Source organism: Peromyscus maniculatus, chromosome 5 (genome assembly GCF_049852395.1).
Source record: "Peromyscus maniculatus bairdii isolate BWxNUB_F1_BW_parent chromosome 5, HU_Pman_BW_mat_3.1, whole genome shotgun sequence".
NCBI lineage: Eukaryota > Metazoa > Chordata > Mammalia > Rodentia > Cricetidae > Peromyscus > Peromyscus maniculatus.
In genome coordinates, this window is record NC_134856.1 from 54,183,213 (window position 1) to 54,206,499 (window position 23,287).

The following is a 23,287-nucleotide window of genomic DNA, read 5'->3' on the forward strand; positions in this document are numbered from 1 at the left end:
TGCAGCTAAGAGGCAGGTGTGCTGGGTGGACATTTGAGCTTTGCGTCTCTGACAACATTCGTAGGTAGGAAAATCTGCACAAGCTCACAAGCTGCATCTTTGGGAAAAGAAGGGAGTGTAAATGCACATGGGAGTCTGTTGTACAAATCTTCCCCAGGCCCCTGGTTCCTGGACCTGCCCTTCACCACAGACAACACATTAAAATAACTCCCACACTACTCTTCAAGAATTTGAGCTTTAAAAGTAGTTTTCATTTGAAATTCTTTGGCCCCAGGGAACTCCACTTGGCTCTTGACTTTTGGACAATATTTATCAGATAATTAACAAGTGGCAACCTATATCTCACAAATGCCCTTCGGGTATATCAAAATGCTCATCAGGATAAATTAGAGTTAGGAGGCCCTGTTTGGAAAAGTCCTTATTTGAATTCGTATTTATTTGAAACTTAGCCGTGTACTTCTTGTATTTGGGGGGCAATTGAAAGTTCTTGTCCTGGTTCCAACGTTTTCCTGTCTTTGAAAAGTCAGGTGAATGAGTCCCATAAACGTGGCCACAGGTGTGTGGTTGACAGCAGGCAATAAAAGTCGGTTACCTCACTTAAGGCTCCACGTCCTCACCTCCTATTCTGGCTGGGAACAGGCTCCAGCCCGGTTCCGGACACCACTGGAGCGCAAGGGAAAAGATGCTGCGGAGCCTTCCTGGGGGGCATTCCGGTCCCAACGCGTGCGACGTCCCTGGTTTCTCGGGTCCCCAGGGCAGTTTCGGGTGGTCATCCTCCTTTCACTAGGGCCGGTGGAAGGTAGCTGTCGTCCAACACGCAGCTCTGGGACCGGCCTTTGCTCGGCAACCCCAACCCGGGCAGGTGACACCCAGGGCGCCCCCGACACGTGCTCGAGACAGGGGCGCCCTGGAACCTGAGCCACACCCAAGGGTGACCTGTGCACCACCAGCCGCCTAGACCTTGGGCGAACACCCCAGCCCCCCTAGCCATCCTTGGGGCAGCCCCCTCCCGCGCCGCCCCCGGGATAAAGAGTGAAAAAGGACTCGATGGGGAGCGGGTTCGTGCAGAAGTGATTTCTCGGAAAGGCGAGCGCTTCAGAGAAGGCGGACCCAGCGGGCCGCTCTGATTGGGCGCCGCCCGCGCCCCTCCCGCGCGCCATTGGCTCGCTCGACCGTCGCTCCACGTGCTGGACCCGCCCTCTCCCCCGCCCCGTCCTTAAAGGGGCGAGAGCGTCGACCCAGTAGCCCGCGGCTGGTCGCCGAGGCGCGGGCAGCGTGGGAACCGGCGGCAGGTAGGACGCGGCCGGGGAGGGCGCGCGGGCCGGGGCTGTGTCTCTTCCACTCGCTCCCAGATGGAGTGTACAGCACATTAGCAGGTGCCTGCTCCCGAAGACTGGCTGCTTCTTAAAGCAGCAACAACCACCACCACCATCTACACAACAACCCCCCTTTCCCCTTGAAATTGGCCTGATGGGCAACTTCATGATGAAGAGAAATAGCAACCCCCTGTATTGTAAGACCTGCCAATCTCTGCGCGGCAGTCAGGTTACCTACCCAGAGTGAACTATCCAAAGCAAGCAGGTGGGCTCGCCCAGGGACCTACAGGCTCTGATTCTGACGAGTGGCGGCAGTCTGATTGCCCAGTGGTGCAGGACTTCTCTGACTGCGCCAGAGCCCAACTGGCCCTGGAGGAAAGTTATGTTCCTTGTGGGTCACAGCTCCCAGGACTGGTTTGCTGTGAGCTTGGCCCCAGGCTGTAGGGCAGACATTTCCTGGTGAGAAGGGTTACTTAGCCACAGCTGGGAAAGGCGTTCGAGGGTAGAAACTAATAGAAACTAGCCATAAATGTTCTAGAATTTTAAAATTGTCTCCTGTAGCTCACCTTTTTAATTTTTATTTCTGTTTTAAGATAGGGTTTCACTCTGTAGCCCAGGCTCGTCTGGAAAACCTGGTGATTCTCTTGCCTTATCTTCCTGAGTGTTAGGATTTCAGGCCGAGCCCCCCCCCCCCACTTTTTTTCCTTTAAGGCCAAAGATAAGAGCAGTTACAGGACAGTTCTGGGTTTGTTCTTTTAAGTTATGCCAGGGCTCCTTCATGAAGATCTGGGAGTGATTCAGTGACTTGAGGAAGCTTTGGGGCCACAGAGAGAAATGGCCATGATGGGTTTCCGCTTAGCGGTAGCCAGAGTGGTGGCCAGGGCTGAATGAAGGAGATGGTGTGGGTGAGCCCTGCTACACACGGCTGGTGCGGGCGCTGACATCTGGGTTGGATGAGCCTCTGCCGCCTGGTATCACCTGCCTTGTGAGGAGCCTGGCCCCAGGACACGTTGCTCCGGCTGTGGGTTAACTGTAGACAGGCCTGGTCCCAGAGAGGGACCGCTGCCTCAAAATCAAGAAGAGGAAGCTATCATCATGTGAGCATGTTTATAAATTATTATTGCCCATAGTTAGAAGAGGGTCAGGCTCTGCCTGCCTCGGACCTCAGAGGCGACTGCAAAGGGATTAGAAGGGATTGTCCATGTGCTGAGAGCCAGAACCCAGCTGAGGCTTTTGTCTGTAGAATGAATACAATCACTTCTGGGAGCCGGGCACAGTGCTGACGGGTTGTGCTGTGCCCAGGGGATGGCTGTCCCCCCAAGCTTCTCCTCCTCTGAGTGAAGAGGAGGCTGGGCTAGAGGATTTTAACCTCCCAGCTTTCACGGTCTGTAGTTCACCTTTCCTTCCCGTGACTTCTTTTCTCTGTCACTCTCTAAGACAGGTAGGTGTCTTTACAGTTCTGGGGTGTTGGTCCTCCGAGGAGCCCTGATGAGAAGGTGCTGTTCTTTTTCTGGAGAGAGCTCTAGCCATGCCAGCAAATTCTCTTTAGATTTCAGGAGGCTCAGGTGCCAGGAGCTGTGGTTTACAAATCCATCTCCAAGGGAGAAGTTGGGAGGGCTTTGAATTGACATGTCTTCAGACACCAGTCCCTCTCTTGTCTCCTGAGCCCCAGACCCCTGCTCTGCCCACATTCATCCTTGCAGCCCACATAAGATACTGTCAAGTCAGGAAGAGGCTCCTCTCTCCTCCCTAGAACAAGCGGTGGGAGCCAGCACCGTCCTTGCTTTTGGAAGATACTTGATGGCATTTTATTTCTCTTCTTGGGTATTCTTTTCTGTCCTATCATTTATAAACACTTAGAATTCTGGGTTTCTTGAGATATCCTCTCTTCCCCTGCTTTTCTGGTGAGGGTCCTCAGACTGAGGACCAAATGGTGAAGAGAGCCCTTGCTGAGGTCAGGGTTTCCCAGCCAAAGTGCTGTTTTGCTTGAGATGTGGCCCAGGTGGCAAGAGCACTTGCCCAGCATGCACAAGCTCTGGGTTTCAGCCCTGTGAAGGAGGGAGTGGAGGCAGGAGGATCAGGAGTTCAAGGACATCTTCGGCTACCCAGGGAGTTAGAGATTGGCTTGGGGTATGAAAATTCCAAAAATAAAACAAAAACAGAACCCGAGTCCGACTCTGCTTTGGCCCTCACCTGCTTCCAAGCCCACAGGTGGCAGCTGGCACTGTTGGGTGGCAAAGCTGAAATCAGCTCTGGAGAGATCTCACCTCCCTCTTTCAGGACCTGCCTGTTTTCCTGCACCCTCTGCTGCTTGCAGCAGCCTGGAGTTTCTGACCTGCATGCCTCTTCCCAGCAATCCTGACTACCGTTTTGCTTTGGGGGACATGCTGGCTCTAGATGTAACCGTGTTCTTGGGGACATCGTGTTTCTTCACAGCTGATTACTTCTTTCTTTCCTGCCCGAAGAGGTCACATTTTAATTGGAAGACCAGAAATGCTGTGTTCTAGTTTTGGGGGTGGGCATCTGTCCAACTGCCTCGGGGATTTCCAGGCTGTTCTAGTAAACGCTGGCTGCAAGTCTCTGGGCACAAATGTTCTCTTTCCCCAGGCGGCAGACAAAGCTACCTGACAGTGCTGGTGAGAATGTCCAAGGGTGTCGTTAGGTGTCAGGTGTGTGTGTGTGTGGTGGGGCCTGGAAACAGAGCCCCCGAGTGGGCTTTGCTCTTGTTTAGGGCTGGTCCTAAGAGTCCCCGAGGATCTGTGTTACTGGAGGAGTCCTCTAGGGCACAGGCCCTGATGCAGGTACTTTACACACATCACCTAGACCGAATCCCTAACACTCCAAGTTTAAATGACTTTAAGGTCACCCAGCTGGAACATGACTTCAGCTCTGACTCATTCCCAGTGGCAATAAGACCCTATCCTGTTTTGTATTCCTGTTACCACTCCAGCTAGGAAAGGATAACCTATAAGAGGCAGCCTTGAGGGTCTCCTCTTTCTCAGGAGGTGCTGTGGTCAAAGTCTGCCAGGGACAGGAGTCCCCTGGGCATCAGTAGTTAAGCTTGTTCTCAGAGTGGTGGGCAGCTCATAGCAAAGTACAGCATCATCTAAGAGTGACTTCTTCCCAGCAGGTGCCCTCAGTGTCTGGAATGGGAGATCAGGGGAGAGCTGGAACTCACAGCCAGAGCGGTGGTGGGTGGGGCACATCTTTGGACAGGCAGTTCTGAGTCCCTCGGGCTTTCAGTTTTCATTTGGGTTTAGGGTCATGGGGCACCACTGTTTTCTCTTGGCACTGGCCCAGACTTCTCCCAAGCCAGCACCTTTGTGTGGACCTCTGATCTTCCTGTCAGTTCTGGGGTCACTGTGACTCATGAAGCCACATTTGTTATACTAAAAGATTTGTTTCTTTCCAAGGATGTGTGACCGGAATGGCGGGCGTCGGCTCCGGCAGTGGCTGATCGAGCAGATTGACAGCAGTATGTACCCGGGGCTGATATGGGAAAATGACGAGAAGACTATGTTCCGTATCCCTTGGAAGCATGCCGGCAAGCAGGATTACAATCAGGAAGTGGATGCTTCTATCTTCAAGGTAAAGGCTCCTGCGTCCCCACGCGGCGGTTTCTGATTTCTCTCTGGCTCTAGAGGTCCTTAGGAGTGTCCTGATGACTAAACAATTGACCCGGTATTTTAAGAGAAACACCGGCTGAGGAGTGCTTGGATCTGGCGTGTTCCCCCATGAAGTCAGGTGTGCTTTTCCCACCTGCCCTGCACCCCTTTGCCTTGAGGTACTGCCAGGCTCTGCACAGTGCTATGGAAGGCTTCAGTCTTTGCTCTTTCAAAGTGTGACTCCTCCTTGGCATGACAGGGCCAGCTAAAAGGGTGACAGGTTTCCATCCTTGCTTCTGGGTCAGGGTTCGAGGGGCATTCCGAGCCTGCACTTGATATTTCCCCTTCTGAGGAGTGAGTGCGACCACCGAGGGCAGGCCAGACAGCTGGGGTGAGAGCGGGCTTGAACCGTTCTTTTCTTTTTCCTCGTCTCATCCTGTCTGCATTCTGCAGGGGCACTGAGAGGAGACGAGGCTTCTCCAGGGTCTCATAACCCCCTGTGTGATATAGCCAGCATTTGGATCAGGGGGCTCAAGGTCCTAACCCTTTACTGGACTGAGAAGTAGGGCAATTTCTCCCTAAGGACCAGGCCAGCCCAGCTCTGCAGGCAGGCTGGGTCAGGAGTCCCCTGTGAGTTGTCATAGTCACCTATGGGTGTTTCTAAGGCCCTAGGCATCTACATTTCACTCTGGGAGTTTCAGAGTCCTAGGTCATGGTCAGCCCAAACTTCTACTTTGTGAGCAGCTACAACCTTGGTGGTCTGACCCAGAGCCCAGGTTGTAAACCACTGCCTTTAGTTCTGTGTGTTCTGGGGAGCTGGGGCTGGGGAGGAAGGTCATGAGGGTCACAAGGCAGCTTGAACTGCTGAGGACCAGCAACTGACTCAAGACTGTGGTCCAGGGGCGAGCATGGCCTGCAGAGCATTGTGACGGCCCAAACCATCTTGGATGCTGTGCTCTGGGGCACAGTCTTCCCTTTCCAATGAGGACCCTGAATTGAGCTGGTGATGACTCTTATTGACACTGAATCTGAGGCACAGGGTATTGGCAGAGAGACCATCATGATTCTCCCAGAGAAAGGGCAGAGTGCTGGCCCGGGGGTCTCACTTGTTGCAGGAGATAGCGGGTCTCTCTTTAGGCAGTGCCCTACCTCAGTGAACCAGGAGTCCTGAAATAAAGCCCCAGATTTATGCATCTTATGCAACGTGCTTCACTACCAACAAGCCGTTTCAACAGCACTGAGAAGAATGCGCAAGATTCCCGATGTTTCCGTTGGTTACGCAGTCGCTCTGTGTGGCAATCTGAAATGAGACAATCTCGGCAGGAATGGCGGGAGAGAAACGGGTACCCACCAAATAGGGAGGCGAGGGGTGGGATGGGGAGGGGCGGACAGCCTGGGAGACATGGAGCGGAGAGGGGTTTTTCTGAGCTGTTCTGTATGGGGCAGGATGTCTCTGCATTATCAGCCAAATGCATCTTGGCTGTTTGAAGGGACCCCCCTGTGTTGAGGCCTTGGACAGAGAGCCATATTAGGGACTTGTTGGTTAAGGAGGAAACCTGCTATTCTCAGACTATTAAAAACTTTGAAAAAAAAATGTAGGTATTAAGGAAAAGGTCTATTGCTTGCTTTTCTACTGGGGAGAGGGCTTATACCAGAGAGCCCAGAGCTGTCTGTAGGCGGCATCTGGGGGCCTGCTTCCTGTGTAGACCACAGATGGAGAATGAAAAAGATACTGAACTTACGTCAATCAGGCAAGGGCTGAGATTCCCTGGGCCCTATTGGTGATGGGACTACTACTTAGCACTTAACTAATGCACAGAGGGCCTTGAAGGAAGAAATAGGAGTTAATTTTTATTTGATTTTATTTTGAGTCTGGGACTTACATAGTTCAGGCTGATCTCAAGCTTGCTATATAGCTGAGGATGACCTTGAACTCCCGATCCTCCTGCCTCTCTCTACCTCCCGAATGTTCAGATTATTGGTGTGGGTCACCATACTTGGTTTATATGGTGATGCTGAGGATTGAAGCCAGGGCTTCATGCATGCCAGGCAAGCACTCTTTTCAGCTGAGGTACGTTCCCGATGTTGATTTTTAAAGTGCAATAGGACACAGTGTCAGCAGTGGGTCCCTGGACGACCCACTCTGGGATTCAGTTCTGGGTGACCCCAAGAGACCATGAAGCTAAGGCAGTCCTTTAGAGCTGATCTCTGGCCAGATGTGACATGGCTCAGGGTAGGCCCCTGCTGGTACCCAGTGGTGTCTCAGAATGCTTCTTGACCATGAAGTCTGATTTGATAGTAGGGGCCTCCAGGCCTTCATCACAGAGGAAGCGTGAGCCCAGAATGAAGGAATGAACAGGGCAGTGCTGATGAGGCGCCACAGTTCCATCGTGTGCCCCTGACGGGCATGCTGCTGCGGCATCTGTGCCTCCTCAGGTGCCACTGGAGTGTGGGCTCACTCAGTGATTTAGAGAGGGGGTCTTTACTCCCAGGGCAGAAGTTCTAGATTGTATATCCAGGGGGAGGTACTGCCGGAGAGTGCTTTAGACAGTGTGTGAGATGGGGACCACGCTGAGCATCAGTGGCAAAGAGACAGAACCTTCCAGTAATCATAACCCTGAAATCACACTTAGTCTGGCTGGTTGTTCTTCTCTGCTTTTGAATTCCCAACAGTCCACAAGTCAGTATGTGGCCATCAATGCAGTTTATAATAAAAGCCAGAGTTGGAAACCATCTACTTAAAAAATATTTCTAAAAGTGGGTTTGCAACTATGTCAGAGAGGAAGTGACCACTCAGGCTCAGTGATAGGAATGTTCTCCAGCTTCTTGCCGAGCAGAAACACTGAATCCGGCGCCAGCAGTTCAGAGAGCACTGGCCTCGAATGTAAGTGTTCCCTGGAGCTGTGCATGTGCCTTTGGAAGCCAGAGGGCTATGCTGGGTGTCTCTGTCTGTCATCTTCCACCTCAGTTCTTTAGACCCAGTCTTTCACTGAACCTGGAGCTCATGGACTAGGCTAGATTGGCTGCCAGTGAACCCTAAGGATCCTTGGGTCATCGTGTCCCTAGTGCTGGGATCACAGGCACACATACCCAGCTTTTTCTGTGGGTGCTGGGGATTTGAACATATTTGATGGCAAGCACTGTATTGACTGAGCCCCTGCTTTGACTTTTTGGTCTTTGCTTAGATCATAAGCTTTGGACAGGTCAGAAAAATTAACTATTAAAAAACTATATATATATATGTATGCATGTATAAAAAGCAAAGACACTTAACAGGGAGAACAATTCATTACATTTTAAATGGCTAGAATCATGCAAAAAAAATGAAAACAAAATTTCTATTAAAAGGAAAAAAAAAACAGTGATCACATTCAGACTTTTTCACATGTTCCCTTTTTATGCTCAGGGCTTTGTTTGAAAAAGCAGAAAGTCTTTGTTTTGACCATTCCAGTGAAGCCCCATGCACATCTTCCTCTTTAAGCTTCACGACCTCAGGCTCGCAGGCCCTTCAAGCAAGAGAAGGACTTTGCCAAAGATGCATCCTAGGGTGTGGGGAGCCTGGGGCCTGGGTTCAAATTCTGCCTTTGCCGAGTGTTGCTCTGGTTTGTTCAGATACAGTAGACAAAGTGGTCTTCCTGAAGTCCCATTGAGTGCTGACCTTGAACAAGAGTTGACGGCCAGGAAAGTCTGGGGCGGGGTGTGGGGGGGGCGGGGGGGGGGGAGAGGGCCGTGCGGTCCTGTCTTCGTGGCGAACTCTGTGGTTTGTGTCCCTCCGCGTTGACTGTGTTTCTCTTTCTTTCTTCAGGCCTGGGCAGTTTTTAAAGGGAAGTTTAAAGATGGGGACAAAGCTGAGCCAGCCACGTGGAAGACGAGGTTACGCTGTGCTTTGAACAAGAGCCCAGATTTTGAGGAAGTGACTGATCGATCCCAGCTGGACATTTCCGAGCCGTATAAAGTTTACCGAATTGTCCCCGAGGAAGAGCAAAAATGTAACTATCTGTTGGGGCCAGGAAACCTCCCAGGACCCTTCCTCACCTTCCCCCCCTCTGCCCCGTTTAGCCTTTGGTCTCCACAAAGCAGGCATGCCACCCGCAGGGATCGGGTGCCTGGTTTAGCTAAACAAAGTGGTTCTCTCTTGTGTAAGCAGACCCAGAGAGCCGGCCTGCTGACCTCACACGCCATGTGCCGTCAAGTGGCAGCTTCCTGCAGAGGGAGTGGCCACACAGAGGCAGGGAAGGGTAGCCCAGGGGTCAGAACGCTCTGGGTCATGGCTCAGAGCAGAGCCTGGCAGAACCCCTGGAGCTCAGTGTAAGCTCCCCTGAATAGGTGTGAGACTCTGCCGCAGCATAGCATGCGATGCAGAATTCCTTCTTGTTTTCTAGAATTTTCTACGGGGGAGGCTGGAGAAGATCGAGTGGGCAAGGAAGGCATGGGTCATAAAGCTGAGTGAAAAGTTCTCCAGTTAGACAACTCAGCAGCAGTGACCTCACTGATGGCCATGGCGTGTGACTACTGCCAGGGATAACATCATCCCTGAGGTCTCTTCCAGCAGTAAAATCCTAAAAGCATCTGTAAAGGCCTGAAAGCAGAGACAGCCCAAACTTGCCGCACTGCGTGTGCCTGTCTGTGCTCTGGCCAGACATCACTAATCAATCAGAATGTATCGAGCTCAGCGCTGACCTCAGAATCCTTTTAAACTCCTGTCCTGTGCAGAACCAGAGCTGTTTAATCTCCATCATGAGTTTGTGAGGATTTTTGAAAAGCTTTGGTTTTCACAACCAGTCCACACAGACCCAAGAATATTGTGGAGTTGTGACTTTTTCTCTGGAAACTTACTGGCAGGCTGGGAAGAGCTGAAACCTTGCCACAGTTCTTAGGGCTGAACACAGATTCCGGGTTTGTCCTCGTCCTTCGGTGGGGGTATCGAACAGCAGACACACAGTTTTTTAAAAAGTACAAATCATGACTCAAACATCTATATAGTGAGCCAGTGCCAGAGTGTCTTCACACACCAGGGGACTGACCTGGTGACGAAGCCTGTCAGAGAATATGGAATGCTGATACAGCTAGTCTGTTAGGGGTAGGAAGTACGTTGGTGTGTGTGTGTGTGTGTGTGTGTGTGTGTGTGTGTGTGTGTGTGTGTGTGTGTGTATGTGATCCCAGGACGCAGGAGGCCAAGGCAGGAAGGAGGATTGCATCCATAAAGCCAGCCTGGCCTGCAGAGTCAGACCCTGTCTCACAAACAAAAACAAAATCCCCCAGAGAGGAAGCTGAGCCAACTGAGGCCTGACTGGTGCAGGTGCTCCCACTGCGGTCGGTCGGCGGTGCTGTATGGTCTGTCGTTTGTAGCTTAGTCACCTGCAGGTGGCTACCTGGTTTCACTGACTCAGAGCCCGTGTAGGTGACCGTGATAAGACTTACACAGTGACCTTCCGTAGAAAAGCCTCGCGGCTCCGGGGGCCTGGCCCATTCTCTGCCGCCTCTGGAAGAAGGGTCAATTAGCCGGAATCACTCCCTGCTCTAGACTGTTGGTCTTCACAGCGATCTGAAGCAATAGGGAAGTTGCTCTCAGTGCCCCGCTGCTCCCCCAGGACCAGCCAGGCTTGACTTGGTAGACGACCCTGACTTGTTTATAGCGTGGGTGGAGCCCCATCACCTGCAGCGTTGGGGGTGAGGGAGCAGCAGGCTCTTGAGCAGAGGGACACAGCATTTGCATAGTATTTGTCCTGGTGGTACACTGTACTATGAACTTGACTGATTTGCTGGCCTGGGGGTGGGGCGGGGCGGGGAGGTGGGATGGGGTGGGGGGCTTCTTGCCCTCTGCTTGCCCCAGCAATGGCTTCTGAGTGAAGCCCTGCATCTGGATGGAGCAATAGGGAGATTGCACAGGCCCCTGGGAGTAGGAGGCCTGGCGGAGGGGGGAGGGTTAGTTGGTCATGCTGTTTCTCATGGGGGCTAACCTTCCAAGGCGAACTTCTGATCAGGGAAGAGGTGCAACGTGGGCCAGAAGCCATCTGGACCCAGATGCTAGCCGATAAAAGCTCTGGCCCCCCTGGGAGGCAGGGGGGAGGCTGTGAAAAAGGGCACATGTGTGTGACTTTACCACGTGGCAGAGGTGCGCAGACACACACATGCATATTTGGAGAGGACAAAAAGGTTTCCTGCTACCTGGCTCCCCATCTGCCAGGATATTTTCCAGTAAATCTCTGGATGTTTTCAAATAACCCAGACTAGCAAACTTATCTTCAATATGTAGACAGTAAACGTCTGGTATAAAATGTACCAGGCGGGGCTCAGATAGAAGGAAGAAGCCAACCAAAGTCTGGTCCCTGTCCTGTAAAAGCCTTGTGTTTACAACCCCCACCACCCACTTCTCCCTTTTGACTTGGCTGATCAGATGACCAGGCCATGAGAAGGCACGGCTGAGTCTTTCCCAAACCTTCTAGCAGCTGCTGGTCAAAACCAGTGAGGACGCTGACCACCTCCGTTTCCTTAATTCAGCATTTTAAGAAAGGTTGCAATGCTTGGCTGCCCTGGGTCATGGTGTCCATCCCCTTTCCCATAGGCAAGCTGGGCGTGGCGCCGGCCGGCTGCATGAGTGATGTCACGGAGATGGAGTGTGGGCGCTCTGAGATAGAGGAGCTGATCAAGGAGGTGAGTAGAGGCCTCCCAGATGCCTGCCAGGGAGGGAGAGCCATGGATTTTACCCCTCACAGGCATGGAGGGCCCTAGGCTCTCAAGGGAAGTGACAGTCCTAGCTGAAGAGGCAGACTGAGGGGCTCTCAGGCCGCCTCCCCAGGCCAGCCTTCCTGTACTGGTTAGGCCCTGCATGTCCTGTCTCCTCCTGTGGGAAGTTGTGATGTTCAGGGAGGTCTTGGTTCTGCATCCCTTTCCCCTTGTCCTGTTCTCAGTGTATCAGTTTTTTTTTTTTTTATTTTTGCCAACTCACTTGAGCAAGTAGATGGTTATGATGCCGCACCAGGGTCACAAAGGAGGTTTCAGGACCTCTCGTAGTTAGATGTATCCACCAAGATCCCTGTGGCTCTTTGAGTGAGGTTCTCAAAACAGTGTAGGATTGGTTCAGTGTCACCCCACAGGTTGCCCCAGAGCTGGGTCATGTCTCCCCGCATCAAAAGACCAGTGAGCTTTTTCATCGCCTCGGCAAGCCTGGTTAGGCTACCAGCTCGGTGGGTTTGTAGTCTAGGGTCCTATGAATGCGAAGCGCAGCTCAGGCTCTGTCTCATGTGATAAAGGTGGCTTTACTTGTGTATCTGATATTGGGTTTTACCAGCATGGGCTTGGGGGAGGGCTGTGCCGGAGACCTGTGACTTAACTGTTATTTTCTGTCGGTACCTGGTCCTATAGCCTTCTGTGGATGAATACATGGGTCTGACTAAAAGGAGCCCATCCCCACCAGAGGCTGGCAGGAGCCAGGTCCTCCCTGACTGGTGGGTCCAGCAGCCCAATGCAGGTGAGTGTGGGTGACCAGCACTGCCAGCCATTAGGCGCTTTGTGTTATGGTTGGGGGTACACGCCACTGTTAGGCTCTATGTCCTGTGGAAGGTTGCTGAGTCCAGATAGGTGAAAAATCACAGCCATGAACTGAGTTAGCCAAGCTGTAGCCTCCCAGGAAGGCACAAGTGTCTTGGTCCACAATAGGTAGTTAGGCATGGCCACTCTCCTCCCAGACGCCCAGGAAATTGAGAAGAGGAGTCGTCTGCTGACATTCTCACGGCTGAAGGGAGGCCACAGCTCTCAGCCACCCTGCCTCTCCTTCCTGGCTCGCCATAAGGTTTGGTGTTCTGTTCAGACATTCAGGACACCCCCAGACCCAGAGAGACCCAGGGCTTCTGGAGAGAAGGGAGCTCAGTCAGGGCAATAGCTTGGAACCACATTGGGCAGTTGCATGTCTTGGTGGTGCCTCCATTTACTCATCTATAAATTGGGGACACCAGTACCTGCCCAGTGGAATTAGAAAGTTAAATAAGGGATTCACACCTCTGTTAGCATCTGGCGGGTGCACCCAGGCCGTGGATGCTTAAGAGGGTCATTCACCTGGGCCCCTGCTACAGCATGTGAGCAAATGTTATGGCTCATAGGTACCTTGGTTTCCTCCTTTGCCTCTTTTCTGCTAAGACAGGAGCTGCCAGGAGGTCTTAGCTGGCCCTGTAGGCCTGTGACATTTCCAGGCTGTAGGTGTTAGTGTCTTGCAAGGGGCCCTGTGTTGAAAGATGCCTTTGGGAAACCTGCCTGGGATCCCAGGCTCCCACGTGAGACAAGCCCTGGTTATGTGTATAATCTAGTGACATTTGGGCCAGATTCTTGCAGTAGGAAGGAAGCATGGTCCTGTGGATTGCTGGCACAAGGGCAGGATCCCAGAGCAGGAGGAAACCCTTTACCCTGATGAGTTTCTGCGTTTGTGAGCCTGAGAGCTCACATAGAGTGAGATCTGCCCATCAGCATCAACATCAGCATCATTAGCGTCCCATCCATACCCCAGGGACACTTGGGTCACTCCCTGCTCATAACACCAGCCCAGATGGGAATAATTTTTTTTCTCCGCCTACAGGCCTACCACTGGTGACCGGGTACGCCACCTATGACCCGCATCATTCAGGTACCAGGCTATTCTGGGTGGGTGGGCATGGCGCAGGCTCTTTTGGAAAACAGTCTCTTGACCTGGGTGGGGTCTTGAGGTCCTAGGGACAAGTGTGGCTTGGGGGTAGGCTTTGAGGGCTGCCTCCCCCTCTTCATTCTGTGTAGTTTGGGAGCAGGCAAGTGGCCCAGGTTTGCTGACCTCCCTGAGGTGGCCGTAGTCAGTCCAGAGGGTCTTCAGAGGCAGCAGGGTAGCCTTCACTCTCTTCTGCCCTGCTGCCTTGGCCTCGATGGAGGGATCTGGCCTCTTGGAGCATCAAGTTTCTCATGTGTGAAGTGCTGTGAGGACCCCATGTGCTGCACTGCCACTAACACTGTCTAGTAGGGATACAGCTGGCCAGTGCCACTCGTACGGGGGCCTTCACCTCCTTTCACCTCCAGCCCCTTAGTGAGAGTTACAGTGATGGTTGTACCGATGCTGACGGCACTGATGGCAATGGTGATGATGCTGATGGTGCTGATGCAGATGGTGATGATGGTGCTCATGGTACGGGTGATGCTGATGGTGATGATGCAGATGATGCTGATGGTGTTCACTGTATGGGTGATGCTGATGGTGATGATGCAGATGATGCTGATGGTGCTCATGGTCCGGGTGATGCTGATGGTGATGTTGTATCTTTGAATTCTCCACTTCTCTCCCTGTGCCTTCTGGCTGTCTTGTTGTCTGTGGTCTGTGTTATTTTGTCTCTCTGTTCTGTGGGTCTGATGTCTCTCTGTCCCTGACAAAGTGCTGTGCTCTGTGATTCTTTAATGGCACGGAAAACACAGTATGTGAAAGGACCGAGGAATTTTTTTTTTTTAAACAGAGATCTTGAACCGAGTTTTACAAGGGAAGAAGTTACTTTGCTGACCCCAGCTGACCCAGAATAGCACTTAGAGCTTCAGATATGTTATTTATTTTTATCCTCATGTTGCTTCTAACGCTTATGGGATATTTGTTTTATTTAAGATTGCTTTTAATCTATTGGCCACTTTCAGCAAATGATTACCACAGCATACACACAAGCACACATGTACACACACATACACACACACATATGCACACACACACACACACTATTCTGGGGCATAGGAATGGAAGAGTACATAATTTAGGATTAAAGCTATTATTTAGCTTGGGTTGCAAAAGCTGATTGCATGGGAAATCCAAGGCATAGTAAGGTTGGTTACATTGTTTTCTTAGAGGCAGGTTAAACAGGTAGAGAACACAGCAGGGAGAGAGATGGAGGTCATAGCTTTAAATGGTCTCAAGGCAAATTATTAACCTGTTTGCGGGGCCAGGTTAACTGTGCAAGTTCAGTTTCTGAAGGCAAGAGGTGTTTCCAGAAAAAAGCCAATCCCACAGTCGATGTTTCTGATGGTAGGATGGTGGTAATGCCGGGACTGATGGTACAGGTACTGATGATGCTGTTGGTTACGGTGCTGATGGTGATGGTGATGATGATGGTGGCTGGTGTTCACGGTGCAATTTTGGGTGCCAGGGTTAAGGCTGACATTCTTATGGGCTCTTTTCTACCCATGTTTCCAACCTCCTCTAGGTTATGGAGGTGGGTTGTTCCCCATTTCACAGGCCCTGGGTGGTGAGGCTGACAGGCTCCAGAGTGGAGATCTGTCCCTGGTGTCCCATCCTCACTGCTGCTGGCTGTGGGACTGCTGGCATCTCTGTACATTCCCAGGAGCCGCCATGTTGTCTGGTTTCATGGTAGACCCAGTGGAGCTCAGGGAGAAGCATGTCCTGGGGACCATCATGGGGACAGAGGCAGGTGCTCACTAAGTAAGAAAAACACAAAGGAGATGTTGCTCTGTCTAGTGCCAGACTGTATGTTGGGGCCCTTCGAGACCTGTCTGTACATAGAGACCGTAGCTTGCTGAAGTTTCTGAGGGCATTTGCCTCCCAGCCTGTTCTCAAGCCTCCTTAACCCACTCACAGGAGGCCTGGGGTCACGGGCCTTTAGCCTTGTCAGTCCTGGGCTGTGGCCCTGGGAGTCTGCTGACCAATGCATTCTGGGTGCCGTGTTGGCCGGGCCCAGACCTGTGGCCATCTGAGTGAGAGGTAAAGTTAGGCTGTGAGGAGGAAGTGTCCTTGAGCCTTGCAGAGCTGTCTCAGCATTTATGAGGAAAGCAAGGAGTTCCCGGCCAGTGCTGGGAGCAGATGCCCCACGCTCCTCTTCCAGAACCCAGGTCACACACCCCGTCCCTGTAGATAAGCCGAAGCCAGGGCTCCTGACTTCCTGACTACAGAGATGACGGAGCGTGAGATGGGTGGGGAGGAACAGTAGGGAGCAGGGGAGACTGCGGCACCGTGGAGAACCTTGGCCTTGAAGTCTGCCCCATGGTAGCTGCCTCCCTGTGGTAACCAGTGTTCTGGGCCTTTAGATCAGGCTAGGATGGGCTTCCTATTTATCAGAAAAATCCAGAGGCCTGGCTTTTAATTTTTTTTTTTTTGAGACAGTCTTAATGTGTAGCCCGGGATGGTTATGAACTCACAACCCTCTTGCCTCAGGCTCTGGAGTGCTAGGGCATGTCCACCCCCGAGTCTCTCTCAGTGCCACCTTGCTGTCAACCCTCCTGCCAGTGTGTTCCCAGCCTGTGTGTGCTCCATACATGAATCAAACAGTGAGGCCCTTCGGCGTGTCTCAGCACTTCAGAGTGAGCCAGAGCCAGCCTGCTGTGGGGAGCAAGGCCAGGCTCGCCCACAGAACAGCTGGACTGGCGCACCTTCACACCCTTCAGCCTCACTTCCTCATCTGCAAAAGGGCTGCCGTGACCAGTAACGCACGGCAGGGGTCTGATGTGTGGATGGGGCCAAAGCACCTGGCTCAGCACCTATCACAACCCCTGCGGACCGGGGTTTGTGGTGCCCAGTCTCAGGGGACTTATTTGTGGACCCAATTTTGCCCTGTTTCCCTGGCTCATGTGGTCCCACAAACCCCACCCCCACCCCCAAGCTGGTGCCGTTGCCATCTCTAGGTTGTTGATGAGCAGCAGGCACAGAGGGGTGAAGCCTCTTGCCTTAAGTCACACAGCTGTGAGGAAGCAGTGCTGGAATTCGGTACTGAAGGGGATGCTGACGGTGACGGTGCTGATCCTGATTTTATGATATTAATGGGGGTCCTGGGGTCCCATGTGGGGTGAGCCGCTGGTGTCTTCTGTGGATGCTTGTAAAGCAGGCGTAGGCTGCAGTAGAATCTCAGTGGGGGAGGTGAAGACTTGCATGACAGCATGGAGAGCACTGGTCACCTGCTTCTCCTCTGGGTCTGCACTTGTCACTTGTGAGGTGTGGCAGCTTGGCACCACGCTCCTCCCACCTGTCCCTTCTCCAAGCTCAAGGTGCTACGGCAGGGGGTCACTGAGCCAGTCCTGCCTGCAGACCTCTGAGACATTTTGCTGTTCCTGGAGCTGTTCCTGGGGGTGTTGAGGGCTTCTGGTTCCAAAATTCCTCTGAAACAACGGGGTGAAGTTCACAATGTGTTCATAGCATGAGCACAGGGCACAGTGTGGGCACAGGGCACAGTGTGAACGCAGGGCACAGTGTGAACACAGGGTACAGTGTGAACGCAGGGCACAGTGTGAACGCAGGGCACAGTGTGAGCACAGGGCACAGTGTGAGCACAGGGCACAGTGTGAGCGCAGGGTACAGTGTGAACGCAGGGCACAGTGTGGGCACAGGGCACAGTGTGGGCACAGGGCACTTGTGAACACAGGGTACAGTGTGAACACAGGGCACAGTGTGAGCACAGGGCACAGTGTGAACGCAGGGCACAGGGCACAGTGTGAGCACAGGGCACAGGGTGAGCACAGGGCACAGGGTGAACACAGGGCACAGGGTGAGCACAGGGCACAGTGTGAGCACAGGGCACAGTGTGAGCACAGGGCACAGTGTGAGCACAGGGCACAGTGTGAACACAGGGCACAGGGTGAGCGCAGGGCACAGTGTGAGAAGCCAGATGCAATGCTGGGAGCTCCATTCACTTAGAATGAAGTCCTAAATTGTCCCAGGGTGCAGAGGGGATGTGTCAGTTTGTTGGTGATACAGACACAGGGTGTACTCACATGACTGGTGGAGAGTACAGGGTGGGAGGAATAGGTACACTAGAACTACCACTTAACTGCTGACCTGGGCCTCAGTTTCCCATAATGTGAGCTTGATGACCAGAACCCAAACAGCTGACTGTTTATTCAGATGACTCTAGAACTCTCTGTAACTGCAGCAGGGGACAGCAGAGTCTGTGGACAGTGGTGGGCGCTCCGATTGATAGACCCTATGGAAGGGTCTGAGGATTCCAGATGTGCAGCCGCGTTAGCCCCGACAGTGTGTTACTCACACAGGCCCGTCCAGTGGCGAAGCTGGTGGCCGGCCGCACAGCTCCAGGACACTGGAGGTTAGGGGAGCTATCAGCTTCTGTGGCTCCAGAGGGACGCCTGAACTGGTGAGAAGCTGAGGACGCATGAGGCTGCTGTTGGGGGAAAATTCTGTTTATAGCAGTTATGGAGCATCTCCAGCGTCCAGCTCTGGGCTGTTCCCCTCATCCCTGCAGTAGTTCAGGGTCTCCCTGGCTCCCATCATTGGAGCCCCACCTCCACGCTGGCTGTCAGTCAGGGACTGCTGGGCCCTCTGCATCGTATTTTTCCTGTCTTTTCCCTTTGTAAGTTCATCTGGAATGCTGCCGCCCTTGCCTGTAAGAGGACACCGGCAGCACCTGTGAGACAGGAAGCCAGAGGCTGAAGCAAACGAAAGTCCACAAAAGCAAAGTACAGAGTTGGTACATTTCCAGCCTCACGGCTCAAGTTCAAAATCTTCCTCCAAAAAGGTTGTTGGGATTATTATGGTCTGTTGGTGCCAAACTGAAGCCTTTCTCTTTTTTTTTTCCAATTTCACTTATTGCGTAGTTTACATTTGTGGTGCTGAGGTTGTAACCCAGGACTTTGCATGTGTGAGACAAGCATTCCCACTCTGAACTGCACCCTGGCTCTTGAGGTGACAGACAGAGCGAAGGAATGGTGGGGGCAGAGCCTTTCTGTCATCACAGCCCCCTCCCGCATAGCTTCCAGGCAGAGCGCTCCCTGGCCTTTCTGGAGGACAGACGTGTGCAGGATTTTACTGAGGTTTGCGATCTGAATCCAGGGAATCCCAGGCCATCCATTGTGTGTTGTGAAAATGATATTATGACGTTCACACCGTTGATGTTTCTTCCCGTCTCGAAGGGAGGCCACTGAGTCCAGGGTGACAAGGGAACCAGAGCCCCAGGCGCTTCATGAGAAATTACGTAGGCAATACCTGCGTAGCTTGAACTTGGTGAAGTTCCCAGGTCTTCCTAGATTGTGTATGTGTGTGTATGCTCACATGTGTGTGTTCATGTGTGTGCAGAGGCATGTATATATGAATGCATCTTCATGTGTGTGTGTGCATGAATGCATGTTTGTGTGTGTGTTCATGTGTGTGCAGAGGCATGTGTATATGAATGCATCTTCATATGTGTGTGTGCATGAATGCATGTTTGTGTGTGTGTTCGTGTGTGTGTGTGTGTGTGTGTGTGTGTGTGTGTGTGTGTGTAGGCCAGAGGCCAGTCTTAAGTATCATTTCTTGGGCACTGTCCATCTTATTTTTTGAGACAGGACCTCCCATTGCCTTGGATCTTACCAGATGAGACTGGCTGGCCAGTCAGCCCCAGGGCTAGCCTTTCTCTGTCACTCAGGGTGTTTGCTGGGATTACAAGCACACACCACGTGGAAGGAGGAACAGACTCTGAGCCTTTGGGAAAGAGGGCCTGGGGCTTCCGCTCTGCCAGGCCCCTGACTGCCCTGTGTTCTCACCCCCAACAGCCTTCTCCCAGATGCTGATCAGCTTCTACTATGGGGGCAAGCCGGTGGGCCAGGCTACCACCACCTGCCCCGAGGGCTGCCGTCTGTCCCTGAGCCAGCCGGGCCTTCCCAAACTGTATGGGCCCGATGGCCTGGAGCTGGTGTGCTTCCCGACAGCGGACACCATCCCCAGCGAGCGGCAGAGGCAGGTGACCCGGAAGTTGTTTGGGCACCTGGAGCGTGGTGTGCTCCTGCATAGCAACCACAAGGGTGTGTTTGTGAAACGGCTGTGCCAGGGCCGCGTGTTCTACAGTGGCAACGCGGTGGTGTGCAAGGGCAGGCCCAACAAGCTGGAGCGGGATGAGGTGGTGCAAGTCTTTGATACCAACAAGTTCTTCAGAGGTCAGTACTGAATCACCTCCCAGTCCCTGCCCTAGAGTTCACACCCACCTGCCACCCGGTGCCACCTGCATCACGGACTCAGTTTACTCTCGCAGGGGGGGAGGGCTTTGGCAATGGTATAGCTGGGGAACCCTTTGAAGCTTGACCTGCACATTCTCCCTGAGTAGCCTGGGGAGCCCTTGCCTCAGTTTCCCCTGCGTAGACAGGACATTAGAGCGGGATCCTTTCCTTTCAGAATGTGGAGTGAATGAAGCTCGTGGTTGTCCCCTAGCCTGGGAACTGCTTAGAAATGCAGAGTCCAAGGCCTCAGCCAGCCCAAGCTCAGCTCCTTTACCTTGGCAGGGTCCCTGGAGAGGTGGCATGATTCGGTGTGTCCAGTCGTCAGCCTGTGGGCTGCGTGTGGCTCCCTTCCAAGCTCTGCAGCCCACCCCTGGACTCTGACTTCAGCTCAGAGGCTCACTGGTTTCTGTGTTCTTCCAGAACTGCATCAGTTCTACAACGCCCAGAGTCGTCTTCCTGACAGCAGGGTGGTGCTGTGCTTCGGGGAAGAGTTTCCGGATACAGCGCCCTTGCGCTCCAAACTCATTCTGGTGCAGGTGAGAGCTAGCGGCTTCTGTCTTGTGCTCAGGCATCCTCACCGTAGTTTCTAATGGGGGCCAACTTTATCCCAGAGAAGAGACAGCAAGGACTGAGAATCCCACCCCTGTGACCAGGGCAGAGGGGCGCGAACAAGACTGCACAGGGCTCCTGCCACCTCTGCGTTTTGTCTTCCCATGTTGGGAGTCTCTTCATCTGTGTTTTCCTCCTTCTCTTCCTCCCTCTCTCCTGATTTCCCTTCCTCCCTTCCCCTGTTCCTTCCCCTTTAGAAAATCTCCCCCTGCCCAGTGGCCCTAAGGTCTAAGTGACAGATTACAGTCCTGTAAGTCCTCCTTTGACTGTGGTCGAGCAGTGGCATTCTGAGCATTGTCTGGCCAGGCTGGAGCAGTCCTGGGAGAACACTCTCAGCAATGGTCAGAAGCACTGCCCTGCCTGGCTCCTTCTTGTCACGGAGGGGCTCGGGCAGCCTGTGGTGGAGGAAGGCCCCCGCTCTCCTCCCACCTCTCTTCTGACTTGGCACACGGCCCTCGCAGGTGGAGCAGCTGTATGCCAGGCAGCTGGTGGAGGACGTGGGCAAGAATTGTGGTGCTGCCTCCCTGGTGCCAGCCCTGGAGGAGCCCCAGCTAGACCAGACCTTCCGGATGTTTCCAGACATTTGTGCCTCACACCAGAGACCCTTTTTCAGAGAAAACCAACAGATCACCGTCTAAGCCTCTCCCCGGGCCGTCCCACCTCGCCTGAGGCTCAAGCTTCACGATTCTGTGACTGAGAGGATTCTGAAAGGATGTGGACCCCTCTGACTAGGGTGGGCGGTGTCCTCCGTGGGGTCTCCAGAAGCACAGACATGGACACGCTCCTGCTCAGGCAGATATCGGAAGCTGGCAGGGGCTGTGGCCAGAACCTGTGATTAAAACGTTTGTTTCCTGAATTTTCCCCTTTACCATTAATGGTTATTCTTTCTGCATGTTGAAGTCACTTTGACAGTTTAAATCAGTCTGTGCCAATAGGGCCTCCTTTGTCCTTCTTGGCTGAAGGTAGAGATTTATGACTTCCTGTGCTTGCCTCTACACAAGGCATCTTTTTACTATTCAGCCCTTTTCTGTTTGTTTTTGGCCAGAAGGCTGAAAAAATAAGTTGATGCATTTTTTTTTTTCAAAAGAAACTTTTGTAATGAGATGGTCCAGGTAACCGCTGTCTCCTTTCTAAATGGTTTTCGTTTTTTTAAACAATATTTGTATTTTTGCATGACCTACTGCCAATCACTTTGGACCTTTCCTGTAAAATGGGCAGATAATATATATGAGTGTAGATACTGCTTGTGAGTTTCATATGAATTTTGGTTGTGGCTCATCGATTCACATGACTCTGTATCAGCTGGCAGGGGTTTATGTGGGGCGTGGTAGGACCAGGAACTGTGGAGGGGACCCACCCATAGACATCTCACCCGTCCATTGTCCCACGACACACCCAATCAATCCTAAGACCCAGTGAAAAGCAATATCCAAATTGCAGTCTAGGCTTAGAAGTGCCCCCCCCCCCACATGCCAGAGAAAAGGTACACATCTTCCATATCACAGAGCAGAATGTCCACCTGTAACATGTTGAACAGAAGCCAGGGTGGAAACCTTAGGGCCTGGCTCGGTGACTGAGGCCCGTTTGTGCCCCCAGTCTGGCTGTCCCGTCTAGTTCTAGTATCTAAGTAACTTACATCACTGGCTGTGGAGCCACAGGGACGCCTCCAGAACCGCTTCCTGCAGGAGTGAGCCACTGCCAAGGATTTAGTTTGGCTACCAGGGCATAACAGGTGCGGATGCCAAGCAGAGGTGGGTGTAGGGAGCATCCCTTTTCCTTCCAGAGACCTCCTCCATTTGTTCTCCTTTGTGACCATCCTGGGTCTCTCCTAAAGTGCCAGCATTCCACAGAGAAGGGCAGGGGAAGCTTTACCTGTTGACTCTTGTTCTGAGAAGTAGGGGAAGCATGAACGGTGGGAAGACAGTCCCAGCCACTGAGGGGCTCGACAGGCCACGCCTTACAACCAGAAAAGTCAAAGAAGATGGAGAACGTCGTGGCTGCTGTGTGAAGGTGATGGAGGTGGGCCGGCTCAGCAGATATCGTCGCCAGAGTACGGGACACCTGCAAACAGAACCCGGGGCTTGCTTCTCCCCCTCGGTCAAAGCCAGGACAGCCTGTCTGCTGGCCATGTGTCACATGTCACCCACCCTCCTGTCTCAGGGAGTGCTAACACACAAATATGTAATCCAAATATTTATTTTTGTATCCACTTGAAAAGTATTGATCTCCTCCTTTATTAAAGTAAATTACTCTTTCATAAAAGTGATATCTGTTCTTTGATTTTAAAAACTACTCTCAAATATAATTTTCATTAGATTCCAGGATTTTTTAAAAAATTTTTTTGGTTAAAAAAAATTGAGACAGGATCTGACTCTGTAGTCCAGGCTTTGAACTCATTGCAATCCTCCTGCCTCAGCCTCTGGAGTGATGGGAATATAGGCATGAGTCACCATGACTTTGAGGATTCTTAAAGAAGGAACTTTAAAGAAATGATGGACTGAGATTTTAAGGATTTAGAGGTTTTTGTTTTGTTTCCACACAAACATTGGCGGAAAAGGCCTGGAGAATGGAACAGGTGGTAGAAGACACTGGAGAGCACAGTGGGCAATGGATGCTGTTCTGTCAGAGGCCTATCTGGGTTTCAGTGAGCCTGGGCTGTGTGAAGTGTGGGAGGGCATGGAGGAAGGAGACTGCACCGGTAGCACCTTTCTGGAAGTATCAGGGGGCTGGTTACCAGTCATAGCGATGAGGTAGGACCTTCCATTTACATACACATACTCATACTGGACACAAAGCCCAGCATGGTCCCTCAGTGATGCTCCATCCAGCCCAGGG

At 52.4% G+C, this 23,287-nt stretch overlaps 1 protein-coding gene across 1 annotated transcript; it reads left to right on the forward strand.

Annotated features, from left to right (window-relative positions):
- Positions 1–1,203: 1,203 nt before the first annotated feature.
- Positions 1,204–22,714, forward strand: Irf8 (interferon regulatory factor 8). Its single transcript, XM_006990149.4, has 9 exons — positions 1,204–1,292; positions 4,730–4,904; positions 8,727–8,910; positions 11,487–11,575; positions 12,287–12,392; positions 13,491–13,538; positions 19,403–19,783; positions 20,264–20,379; positions 20,914–22,714. Exons 2-9 carry the CDS (start codon positions 4,731–4,733, stop codon positions 21,088–21,090), a joined length of 1,275 nt encoding a protein of 424 aa, XP_006990211.1. The 5' UTR covers positions 1,204–1,292; position 4,730; the 3' UTR covers positions 21,091–22,714.
- Positions 22,715–23,287: the final 573 nt, after the last annotated feature.